At 45.5% G+C, this 12,627-nt stretch overlaps 1 protein-coding gene across 1 annotated transcript; it reads right to left on the bottom strand.

The window, feature by feature from the left end:
• Window positions 1-1,636: 1,636 nt before the first annotated feature.
• On the bottom strand, window positions 1,637-3,191 carry LOC128109024 (uncharacterized). Its single transcript, XM_052736028.1, has 2 exons — window positions 3,156-3,191; window positions 1,637-2,368 (listed from the first exon to the last, which is right to left on the bottom strand). The coding sequence occupies exons 1-2, from the start codon at window positions 3,189-3,191 to the stop codon at window positions 1,637-1,639; spliced, it is 768 nt and encodes a 255-aa protein (XP_052591988.1).
• Window positions 3,192-12,627: the final 9,436 nt, after the last annotated feature.

The raw sequence follows: 12,627 nt of genomic DNA, 5'->3' as shown, positions 1-12,627 counted from the left end.
GCACCTGGGTACACAATGGTTACAGTGTTCAAATTTTATAGTTCCTCTTTTTCTCTCATTGTCCCAAACGGTTGGCAGGAAACACATCTTTTACTACTTCTTTTCCTGTTATTTTGACAGGAAACGGGAGTTTTGTGAGGCCAGCATGCAGACAGCTGGGTTGCGTGAGGCTGAGCACATCGCAGAAGGGCCGTGGCTCTAGATCTGTTCTTCCTGGAAACTGCTGCTGGGGCTTCCACTGGACCTGCGCAGCCTCACGTAAGAGCTGTCCCAAAGAAGGCACCAGGTCAGCTGTCAGGGCTAAAGGGCTGAGCAGAGGGCCAGGGGCGGGGAGGGCCGCAGCACCCACAGGGGTCTAGCCTGGGCAAGCCCTTCCTGTTGGCTTGGAGAACTAGGAAATTATCAAATTGTGGGTCTAGGGGTGTGCACGTGGTCAGCATGCACGTGGCCCTGGGTTCACTCTCCAGAATTGTAAAACGAAACAAAAATCTGTAGAACAATATCACAAACAAAATACTGATACTGCTAGTCCACACAGAACAGCGTCACCACCAGCAGGACCCTCACACTGCACTTTCACGGTCACGCCCATTTCCATCCTGCTCCAGCCGCCTCTTTACCTATTATAGCCATTAGTTTGGTTGTTGGTTTTAGGGGAGATGTGTTGTTGTTCTCGTGTGTGTGTGTGTGTGTGTGTGTGTGTGTGTGTGTGTGTGTGTGTGATGAAAATGAGTGTGCAGATGGACCCATGTGGTACTGCAGAGTAGGCCGTTAGGTTTCCTGGCCCGCTCTCTCGACCTGAGTGCGTTGACACAGAGCCCCTCGCTGAACCCGAGCTCACCATTCGGCTGGACTGGCGGCAGGCCGGCAGGCTCTCAGGGTCCACTCTTCTCTGGCCCCGACGCTGGGGTTACAGGCTCCCATAGCCATGCCTGGCCACTTACATGGGTGCTGGGCATCTAAACTCTTACTCACTGGGCCATCTTCCCAATTCCATGAATCTGTTTTCGTTAATTTTATTTCAAGAATTTATATATTACCAAAAAAAAATAGAATGTTATTAAACAGAACAACACAGGAAACAACCTTTGGATGTCTTTTTGACTTGGAAAAACACTTAGTTTAGCCTTTACCTGCCAAAGGGCATCTGGGTTCCTTCTCAGGGATCCTGTCCTGCCATATGTGGCTATTAACTGCTAGCTGTGATTTGTGTAAAAATGCTTGAGGAGGTCATGGTGACGTGTGCTGCTGTACTGCCCAATTCAATTAACATCTCTTCTTAATTTACTAGTAAATCCATTTACTCTTAAGTTTCATAAGCGTCACCATGAATATTCTTCAGTAAGAAGATCTGGGGCTGGTGAGATGACTCAGTGCATTAAAGCATGGCGACTGAGTTCAGTCTCCAGGACCACATGCTAGGAGAAGAGAACTGACTCTCATAAGTTGTTCTCTGACCTCTGCACATAAGCTGTGGTGTAAGCTCCCTCCAAACCCCAGAATAAATGTAAGGTTTTTAAAAACAAAGGAAAGATCTAGCTCAAGATTTCCAATCCCTTGGGCATACCTTCACCTGATGTTTTAAAATTTAGACTTAGATTTACTCTCTGCCCTTGTTAGGGTGGGAGAAGGTTGGCTATACAGGCCGAGTGTGCGGGGATGGCGAGGAGGATGGGGCTGAGGTTGGCACGTACAGGCCGAGTGTGCGGGGATGGCGAGGACGGGCTGAGGTTGGCACGTACAGGCCGAGTGTGCGGGGATGGCGAGGAGGATGGGGCTGAGGTTGGCACGTACAGGCCGAGTGTGCGGGGATGGCGAGGAGGATGGGGCTGAGGTTGGCACGTACAGGCCGAGTGTGCGGGGATGGCGAGGACGGGCTGAGGTTGGCACGTACAGGCCGAGTGTGCGGGGATGGTGAGGACGGGCTGAGGTTGGCACGTACAGGCCGAGTGTGCGGGGATGGCGAGGAGGATGGGGCTGAGGTTGGCACGTACAGGCCGAGTGTGCGGGGATGGCGAGGAGGATGGGGCTGAGGTTGGCACGTACAGGCCGAGTGTGCGGGGATAGTGAGGACGGGCTGAGGTTGGCACGTACAGGCCGAGTGTGCGGGGATGGCGAGGACGGGCTGAGGTTGGCACGTACAGGCCGAGTGTGCGGGGATGGCGAGGAGGATGGGGCTGAGGTTGGCACGTACAGGCCGAGTGTGCGGGGATGGCGAGGACGGGCTGAGGTTGGCACGTACAGGCCGAGTGTGCGGGGATGGCGAGGACGGGCTGAGGTTGGCACGTACAGGCCGAGTGTGCGGGGATGGCGAGGACGGGCTGAGGTTGGCACGTACAGGCCGAGTGTGCGGGGATGGCGAGGCAGACTGGGTTTATCAACACAGAACAGACTCCTGTTGGAGGGTCTGAAGCACCACCACCCGGTCTTTTGTGTTTCCAACAGTAGCTGGCAGTGTTCTGTGCATAATTTTGCTTTATAATTTTCTATGCACAGTGGGATAGCTAATCCCCGTTTGGGTCTGAGTTGTTGTATATTCATACTATCTTTAATTACTTTTATTATTTTTTTTACAGCTTAATTGAATTTTAATCTTATTTAATTCTCTTTGGCGGGGGGGGGGGGGGGGGGGGGGGGCTTCTTGAGATAGAGTTTCTCTTTGTAACAGCCTTGGCTGTCCTGGAACTCCCTCTGTAGACCAGGCTGGCCTCAGTCTCACAGAGATTTACTTCTTCTGCCTCCCAAGTGCTGGGATTAAAGGCGTGCACTACCACTGCTCAGTTTAAATTTGTTCTTAAACATACTTTACAGTGAGTTATGGGGAGCAGAAGCGTTATTCATCAGGGTTAGTCAAGTGTCTGTAGTGACTGGAATGGCACTTACCAACTATAAATACTGTTTTTTTTTTAATTAAAGAGGTATTATTATATCTGAGTGCATGTACGCACACACATACACATGTGTGGTGGACATGTGGAGGACCGCTCTGGCTTGGTTCCCTCCTTCCATCTTGTGTAGTTCTGGGCATCAGTCAGGCCCCACAGCAAACACCCTTTCCAGCTGAGCCATCTTGTGTGGGACCCACAGAGACCCGGCTTGTGGCTTGTTTTCATCTTGACTCAAGGTCAGGGAGTCAAGCTTGTTCCCCACCTCACCAAGGCTGCATAATAGGCTGTTTTGCCATAAAGCATGGTTACCAGATCTTGTAAGTACTAAGGAGGTGTTTATACTTAATTGTACTTTGTACCTTGAACCATGATGTCCTTCAAAGGGGGAGGCCTTTTTATCCCCCTTGCTTTGGGTATATAAAAGTGGTGAGTGAAAAACACAGGCGTCTGTGGTATTGACCCAGAGCCCTCCTGAAGCTATCCTGTGTCTCTGCCTTTTTCTTCATCTACGTTTGTATTTCATAGCTATCATTTCTCAATTCCATACTCCCCGCTTCAGAACCGTTCCATAGGTCAAGTGTGACTCCACAATCTTGCTGGAGCATATGGCTTGATTTTTATCACTGTTGTACCCTGGGCTGTGGCAAAGCATTTTGAGGTATGTGTTAGAAAGACTGATGCCTGCACCTCTGATCCCTTAAGAATCGTGATGCAGAACCCTCAAGATGACTCAGCAGACAGAGGTGTTTGCCACTCAGCCTGAGGACCTGAACTCCATCCCCAGGACCCATGTGATGGAAGGAGAGAATCCATACCCTCAGGTTTTCCTTTGACTTCAACTCCAACGTGCATGAACACACACGGAAGAAGTAGAGAAAGGAGCCAATGCTGTGGGATGGTCTGTATGTCAAATGCAATACAAATGGCGTCCAACGTGGTGGCAAGAGTTTCCACCTAAAACCTGAGAAAAGATTCTAAAACAGAGCTAAAAACAGCTTCCTAATTGTCTCTCTCAAATGAGTGGCAGCTGCCGGTTTGAGCAACTGGTGGGTTCCTAGCGTGCATGGTCCATCTGCAGTATGGCGGGAATGAGGCCTCTGCAAGTGGCACATTAAGCTGCATGGTGGATTTAGCCTTTGCTAATACAAAAAAAAAAAAAAGAGGTTTCTGGGCTACACAATGCTTGGATAAAAGCATAGACCCACGATAGCTCCCAGAGCTGGCGGTAAACTACCACCGCCATGTTGGGAAGCTGAGGTGGGCGGAGCCAGCAGCCACAGCTGCTGCAGTTTAAAGCAATAGATTCACAATAAGACAGATTCAGATGTAATAGTTTACAATGTGTGTAAAATATACGTAGGCTTGAAAGAGACAAAAAAAGGTGATATATACAGTTATATAAACAAATACATAGTTTTAAAAAATAAAGTCTTTAAAGAGACAGTAAAATTAATATAAAAAATAAGCCACGTAAAGATGAGTATTACACAGAGAATCTGGATTGTGCTGTCTTTGGAATTTTTAACTGCAGAAAAACATTTGATTGTAAAAGCTGTTGAGTTTAACCAATATGTATATTTTAAAGATACCTTGACTTCAAAATTTGGATGTAAGAATGTGTTGCTTTGGAAAGGAGACTCTGCTTTTGTTCCCACAGAAAGCCAAAGGCTATGGATTTGTTCCAGATTAAGATACATCAGGTTTGACCAGCCAAGACCCCCTGAAAGGTCTCTGATGACACCAAGGCCCAGATGATTCAACATCCAGAACCATCTCAAGGCAACTGGTTCAGACAATACAGCCTCACGGACTACTCCATAATCCTAAAATTTTCTTTGTTTCCCCAGAAGATACAGCGCCCCCCTCCAGCAGGAAGTAGTAAGAGAAGCTATGCCCAAATTCCCAAATTATATGTAATTTTACTTTGTTAAGGTTAAAACCTTCCTTTTTGAAAAAAAAAAGAAAAGGGGAAGTGCTGTGGGATGGTCTGTATGTCAAGTGTGTTGCTGATTGGTCAATAAATAAATCACTGATTGGCCAGTGGCCAGGCAGGAAGTATAGGCAGGACAAGGAGGAGAATAAAGCTGGGAAGTGGAAGGCTGAGTCAGAGACACTGCCAGCCGCCACAATGACAAACAGCATGTGAAGATGCCAGTAAGCCACGAGCCATGTGGCAAGGTATAAATTTATAGAAATGGATTAATTTAAGCTGTAAGAACAGTTAGCAAGAAGCCTGCCACGGCCATACAGTTTGTAAGCAATATAAGTCTCTGTGTTTACTTGGTCGGGTCTGAGCGGCTGTGGGACTGGCAGGTGAGAGAGATTTGTCCTGACTGTGGGCCAGGCAGGAAAACTCTAGCTACAAGTCAATATGCATAAATTTATAAAAAGAATTACGAGCCAGGGGCTGCTGATAGCTCAGCAGGTAAAGGCACTTTCCCCCAAGCCTGATAACCCATATTTGATACCCCAGAACCACATGGTGGAAAGAGAGAACCAACTTCTACAAGTTGTCCTCTGATCCACGTGAGCCCATCATACCATGCACAACTCCCACATTAAATAAAAAAATATGTAATGACATTAAAAACAATAATTATGATCTAGAGGATATTCTTCACAGAGTGAGAATACTTGCGAGTCTAAGTTTACCAAAATTTAATAAAGGACCTAAACCTTTAATGCTTATGAGGTTGAATGACCCAGCTAAGCATTCGCAGGCCTTTGTTTTTGAAATTAAGCTACATGAACAAATATTGAATGGGTAGTTGTGTTGGGGATTGAAATCAAAAAGCTTTTCTGTTGCAGAACCCTGCTGGGCTGGAGTGCTGTGCTCAGCATTGGGAGCATACTTCAGCACCTTATAAAGAAAAGAAGACGAAAAGAAGACATTTTAGCTCAGGAGGCCTGTCTGAAACAGACAACAAACACAGTCATCTAACTGAGAGGCCAGCTAGTTACAGCTTGTCAGGATTAAACTCTGTGTGTAGACTGTTGGGGGCAGGCAAGAGGTAGGTTTCTGTGTGATCTGACTTTACTAGAGACGAAGAGTTGAAGTGGAAGAGGAGGTAATGGGGTGTGGTTGCCTGCCTAGCCATGGGATGTATATATGCAGAGGCAGGTGTACACACCTGCACTGGCCTATCCCTAAATGTGAGTTCATGTTTATCACGTCCAACAAATGTGGAAAATTAGCACCTCCTGATTTGTATGTGAAAACAATATTAAAGGCCCAGCTATCTGATAACTGTCTGTATCATGCTGAGTCACGTCCTAAAAACAAACAACACTCAGTGTGAGGTGATGAGTCTTAAGAGGAATAAGCAAGCCATCTTGGTGTCATGGCTCTGAGCAAGAATTAGGTGTGAGCTACAGTCTCGTATCAGAAACCCCCAAGTGTTAGCTAGGTGGTAGGGGCTTGGAATGGCATGAAAGAATTTCCAAGACAGAAATGGCTTCTAGAGACAAAATCAAGAGATAAATTTGAAAGATGCCATTCATATTGACAATGATAGATTTTACTTAATGTGCCATGTGTGGATGACTAATATGTAATGTGTAAAAATCAAAGGTTTAATTTGAAAAAGGATATTCATGTTGTAAGTAATTTTTGAAGATTAATACATTAATGTTTCATGTGCTATAGTTTACTGTACTTGTTTATTTGCATAGGGTCATGCACTTGATGCATGTTTACATGCATGTATGTACAATGTGTGATGTAACATAAATAATATGTAATTAGCATCATATATGTATGTTAATAAAATTTAGGGGAAAATTTAGATACTGACATTGCACTTGAGAAATAAAAATATGGGGCTAAAGAGATGGCTCAGTGGTAAAGAGCACTGGCTGCTCTTCCAGAGGACCCAGGTTCAATCCCCAGCACCCACATAGCAGCTCACAACTGACTCCAGTTCTAAGAGATTTGATGCACCATTTCTGGCCTTTGCAGGCACTACACACATAGCACATGGTGCAGACATACATGTAGGCAAAACATCCATAAAATAAAAATTAAAACAAAAATTTTTAAAACAATGCAGGCAGTGGTGGCACATGTCTTTAATCTCAGCACTCAGGAGGCAGAGGCAGGCAGATCTCTGTAAGTTTGAGGCCAACTTGGTCTACAGAGTGAGTTCCAGGACAGCCAGAGCTACACAGAGAAACTAGGTCTCAAAAAATAGATGATAGATAGATAGATAGATAGATAGATAGATAGATAGATAGATAGATGAAAATAAAACATAAGTACAAAAGAATGCTTTTTAAAAAGAAAGAAATATAAATCTCAAGAACAAAAATCAGGACTGGTTTAAGCTCCGGGTTCCAATAGTGATTGTTCCTTCTTTCTTTGTTGTTATGGCAAGACTGAATCTCCGTTCTTCCGTTTACAAGACCTAAGTGTTTGCTATGCCATGAGGGCTCTTTGTCTAGGTATTTTTGTTGTTTAGAAAGGTTGGAAGAGGAATTAGGATGAAAACAATGAGGACCCAGCAGGCTGAGGCTATGTGTCCATCTGCGATGAAGGATTGTTTGATCCTTGGCCTCCATCCACGTCAGTGTGGCCGTCAGCTACCAGACTTCAGGACAGGCACTGGCTGAGTGGTCAGAATATCAGACTTCACTGCTGGGAAACTCAGGGTAGGTGAGCTGAGAGGAGGAGAATGGGGAATATGAGGCAGTCTGTCTAGATTGTCAGAAATTGAGTGCAAGAATGCTTAGGCAATGAAGACAAATTCTAACGTGTGACAGCATGTGAAGGGGAACTTCAAGGGTGTAGCTGTCTGGCTCTCCTGGGCTTAGATAAGAATATACTAGAGAAAGAAGGATCAAAAACAGGAAACCTGAAAAGATCTGTAATTGAATTGTCGGAGAGAAATGGGATTGTGTCGGAGTATGAATGCATTCCTCATGGGTCCTTTGAGCTTGTTTCATGAAGACATAAAAGGCAAAAAATTACTAGGACTGCTGATGAATGAAAGAATAAAATGGAAGGCAAATAATTGAATTAAAGTAATTTTATCAACTGAGAACCAAAGAATGGATATTACTATCAATGATATGGTTATAATTAATTTTAGGTTATTTGCTTGAGAAGCTTGAGGAAGAGAATAATAGGGGGGCTTTTTAATCAAACAGAAGTGTAATAGCAACTAGAAAAATTTTATGGAGAACAACAGCTGTGCTTAATCTCTTAGGTCAAATCCACAGTCTTACAGACTTGACTTCTCTGAACAAATGTTTAATTGGGGAAATCAAAGTGTAATCATGACAAGTAGAATGACTGGTATCAGTTAACAAAGTTAATGATAGACTAATGTTCTCTTCTGATCTGTACTTGAGCTGATGGATTAGAAATCAGTTGCACTAATTAAAATAAGAGCCTCACTACTAAGCACAAACATAGGAAAATAACGCATCATTGAAGTGTCATTGTGACTCAGCAGTGTCAAAAGCTAAAACGGTTTGGGGTGCTATGAACTGTCAGCTGACACGTGAGCAAACCATACAGAGAGTTGATCCAACGCTAATGTGGTTAACTGACTACCTGTTGCTGTGGCAGGCTTCACTCTGGCATGGCAGAAAACTCCTTCAGTTGCAGATGCTGCCCCATGTCTGAACAACTTTACACAGTCACACTCAACCCTTGAAGAAGCCGCATGGCCCCCAGGTCAACAGAATGAGTCCTTCTGACTTGGATGTAGTCCAGCATTAGCTTTACTGTATCATAGAAGCAGCTAGCACACCCACAAACCAGCCAGGAGGTTCGGGAACCACTCCCTTCTTGGTTCCCAATCAAGAGAGCTGTCTTACACTCTGCCCCTGAGATTGCAGCCATGTGACCAAGTTCTCTGACGCATCCTTCCAGCCAGCTTTTTCCAATAGGAAAGACATTCCGTGCATAACGGCTGTTGTATGCTCATATTTAGTTCCTCTTCCTCTATCAGCAGGAAATGCATCTTTTGTATTCTTTCTGTACTTTAATGGGAAGTGGGAAACTGCCCTAGCACTAACAATAAATAAAATCCTAGCCTGAATGCAGGCCTAATGTGTGTGGCCTATAGGCTCTGCCACAGGACTGGGGATCACATGTCTCCAAGGGGCAGAATCACTAGACAGGTTGTCATAGTAACAGTATTGGAGGCAGGTGGCAGGCTGTCCACAAATGGTGAGCACAGGGAAACCCAGCAGGAACTATGAGGATAACACCTGCTGGCAGCCTGTGGTCCTTCTTGGAAAATATTGTCTATATTCACTGTTTTGTATCAAAAAGACTAATATTAAACAGACAGAAAATTATTCTTCACAAGAAATCAATTTATTTCAAATGAAACATTGCAAGTCATATGTTCTCTAGGATCAGAATCTAAGCCCTAGAATTGTCAGTCGCAATTCGTCCATCTCATCTTTGACAATACACCTGACATTGGTGCTAATTATCCAGGGAGGCTGTCTACTTATCCAGGTCTCCTGCAGTCACATCCGTGTAGACAGGCCGAGGGCTCATCTTAACACTCATGCCTTGACCTCTGACTATTCATGCTCTCCTTTCTTACACTAACTTCTATACTCCAAAGAGACATCGCTACAAGAATTTCCTGGAGGTGGGGTGCTGTTCCTGGTGCTACACACCTTTAATCCCAGGGAGACAGAGGCAGGCGACCTCTCTGAGTTCAAAGCCAGACTGATCTACATAGCAAGTTCCAGGCCAACAAGGACTATATAGTGAGTCTTGTCTCATAAAAAAAAAAAAAAATCCTGTTAAAAATGTGCTTTTTGGACCAGCAAGACGGCTCAGCAGATAAAGACACTTGCTGTCAAGTCTGACAACTTGATCTCCATCCCTAACACTGTCCTTTTTGACCTACACACACACACACACACACACACACACACACACACACACACACACACACACGCACACGCACACAATGTAATTTGAATGTGATGTCATTCATTCAGTGAAAGCAGATTACAAACAAACAACAAAACAAATACACTGCTTTCACCTCTCCCTTCCAGCTATCTCCTAGTTCACCACAGAAGCTGGTGACAGTTTCCACCTTACCCAGTCTTCAACATGTGCACTGTGTATAGTCATTTTTCTCTTTACTGGTGTGTGTGTGTGTGTGTGTGTGTGTGTGTGTGTGTGTGTGTGTGTGTGTGCCTATGTATGGGTGTGCTCTCCTGTACACAAATACGTTGAGGCCAGAGGTCAATACTGGGCACCCTCCTCCACTGTTCTCCATTTATTCTTCGAGGCAGGGTCTCTCACTGAGCCTGGAGTTCACCATTTCAGCTAGACTGACAGATCATTGAACTCCAGGGAATGTTCTGCCTCTGCCTCCTCAGAGCTGAATTTACAGACATTCACCACCATGCCTGGCCCTCCTATGAACACTGGGGATGCTAACTCAGGTCACCACACTTAGGAGGTTAAGCCATCTTTCCAGCTCTGCTCCATCATTTATATGTGAACCTTTTCAGCTCACTTACTCCTTAACCTGCTTAAAACAGGCTTCTGCTATCTCTATCCCATTAATATGCTCTTTCCCAGACCACCAGGGAGCCTCCAATCACACTGAATAAGAGTGACAGGTTTCTACAATCCACAGCCTCAGAGAGACTAGATAACAAAGAGGGCCCAAAGAGGGGCTCGTGGACATCCCTGGGAAGGGGACATAGAAGAGATCTCCTGGGAAAACTGGGGACAGAAGTGGGGAAAGGATGGGAACTTGAGGGAGCGAGTTGGGTGGGCTGGGCATGAGAGGTGGGTTGGGGGCTGGACAGAGGGGGAAAGCAACGAAAGCAATCTCTTGATTGGGGGTGGGCATTTCGGTGTAGAGAGAAACCTGGTGCCAGGGAAACTCCCAGGAATCCACAAGGATGACCCCAGCTAAGACTCCTAATAATAGTGGAGAGGGTTCCTGAACTGGCCTTCCGCTGCAATCAGACTGGTGACTACCCTAATTGTCATCAGAGAGCCTTTACCCAGTAACTGATAGAAGCAGAGCACTGGGCCAATCTCCATGAATCCTCCTGAAGAAAGGGAGGAGGGATTGTACAAGTCATGGGGGTCAATGTCATGACTGGGGAACCCACAGAGATAGCTGACCTGAGCTTGTGGGACCAACAGTTAGGGAGCCTGCATGGGACCAACCTAGGCCCTCTGCATGTGTGTGACAGTTGTGTAGCTTGGTCTGTTTGTAAGGCTCCTAGCAGTGTGATCAGGACCTGTCCCTGGCTCTAAGCTGGCTTTTAGGAACCTGTTCCCCATGCTGGATTACTTTGCCCAGCCTTGACACAAGGGAAGGAGCTCGGTCCTGCCTCAACTTGATGTGCCATGCTTTGTTCAAGCCCCTGGGAGCCCTGACCCCATTCTGAATGGAAAGAGAAGAGGAGTGGATGGGGAGGAGGGTAGACAGGAGGGGGGGTAAACGGGGGGGGGGGGAGTAGATGGGAGGAGAAACTGTGGTCAGTATGTAAAATAAATGAAAAAAAATGTTAATTAAATTAAATTTTTAAAAAAGTGACAGGTTTCAGCCCAGTGGTGGTGGTGGTGGTACATGCCTTTAATCTCAGCACTTGGGAGACAGAGGCAGGTAGATCTCTAATTTGAGGCTAGCCTGGTCAACAGAGTGAGTTCTAGGACAGCCAGGACTACACAGAGAAACCTTGTCTTGAAAAACAAACAAAAAGAGTGACAAGGTTCAATTGTCAGTTGCCCGGTGCTTCTGCTGGTATTTACACGTAAAATTAGTGCTGACTTTTTATCTTTAAACACCTGTCCCTCTTCCCTCACATCTTCCTGTCCTCTCTCTCACCTGCCCCATCATTTCCTTCATTCCTAACGAACTTTACTTCTCCCATTCCTAAGTTCAGAGTGGTCTATCCTTACCAAACAAGGAATTGTATCCTCATGTTTTATCTTCCAAATGTTACCACATCCATACCTTATCCTGAGTCCCAGTACTTTATGTCTTCAAAGTTTCCCAAACCAGGGCTGGGAATGTAGCTCAGGGGTGAAGCATGAGTTTAGCATGCACAGGGAAAGTTAGTTCAGTGGTTCAGTTCTCAGCACTGGGGTGTGTGGGGGCTGGAATGAAATCAACAGAAGTTCTTCAAAGTAGATTTTCTCCATATTGAAGACACTTTCGCATTGCTAGGTGCTGTCTCTTGGCCTGGGTTACACTTCCTGTCTGACACAGGCCGAGGACTTGGTATCACACTGGGCTTTCCAGAGAGGAAGTTGACCCTGAGCCTTCCAGGACTTGTCTTGATTTGCTCAGAAAGCATGGCCTCAAGGGATTTAGAAGACACTGAACTCAGAGAGAAAATTTGATAACTCTCACTCCAGATTCTGCCCCCTCGGAAATCTTTGTCCTCCAGATAGAAAACGGAGATTATGCTTCTCCTTTGAATATATGATGTCAGGGTGAGGGTTGGGGTTGGGGCAGTGGTCTATGTGACAATGAGAATGGAAGACCACAAGGTTGAAGAGTGAGTTCAGTCAGAGCCTCCCAAACGTTCTCCTATGTTCTAGGAATATAAATGAAGCCACCTCACTGAGCTCTGGACTTGGGAGTTTTCATCTCTAAGAGCGGACTTCCTTCCTCTATTTCTAGTAACCACTATTTCAGTCTTCTCTGGAAACCCCACCAGTCACCCTGAATCTCTTTTCCATAAGAATTGAGCAACAATAGAACCATGAGACAAGCCAGTGTGAGCACTC

This window comes from Peromyscus californicus, unplaced genomic scaffold (genome assembly GCF_007827085.1).
Source record: "Peromyscus californicus insignis strain IS unplaced genomic scaffold, ASM782708v3 Scaffold_13__1_contigs__length_99412109, whole genome shotgun sequence".
Taxonomy (NCBI): Eukaryota; Metazoa; Chordata; class Mammalia; order Rodentia; family Cricetidae; genus Peromyscus; species Peromyscus californicus.
Note: the sequence above shows the minus strand (reverse complement) of the source record. Positions and strands in the feature narration are given on the sequence as shown.

What these genes read in the sequence shown, in the direction of transcription:
- LOC128109024 (XM_052736028.1), bottom strand. Translation starts at nt 3,191, where the DNA reads ATGCTTTATGGCAAAACAGCCTATTATGCAGCCTTG. An exon ending in CAGCCTATTATGCAGCCTTG is followed by an intron (nt 2,369 to 3,155) that starts GTGAGGTGGGGA and finishes TGATAAACCCAG; the next exon opens with TCTGCCTCGCCATCCCCGCA.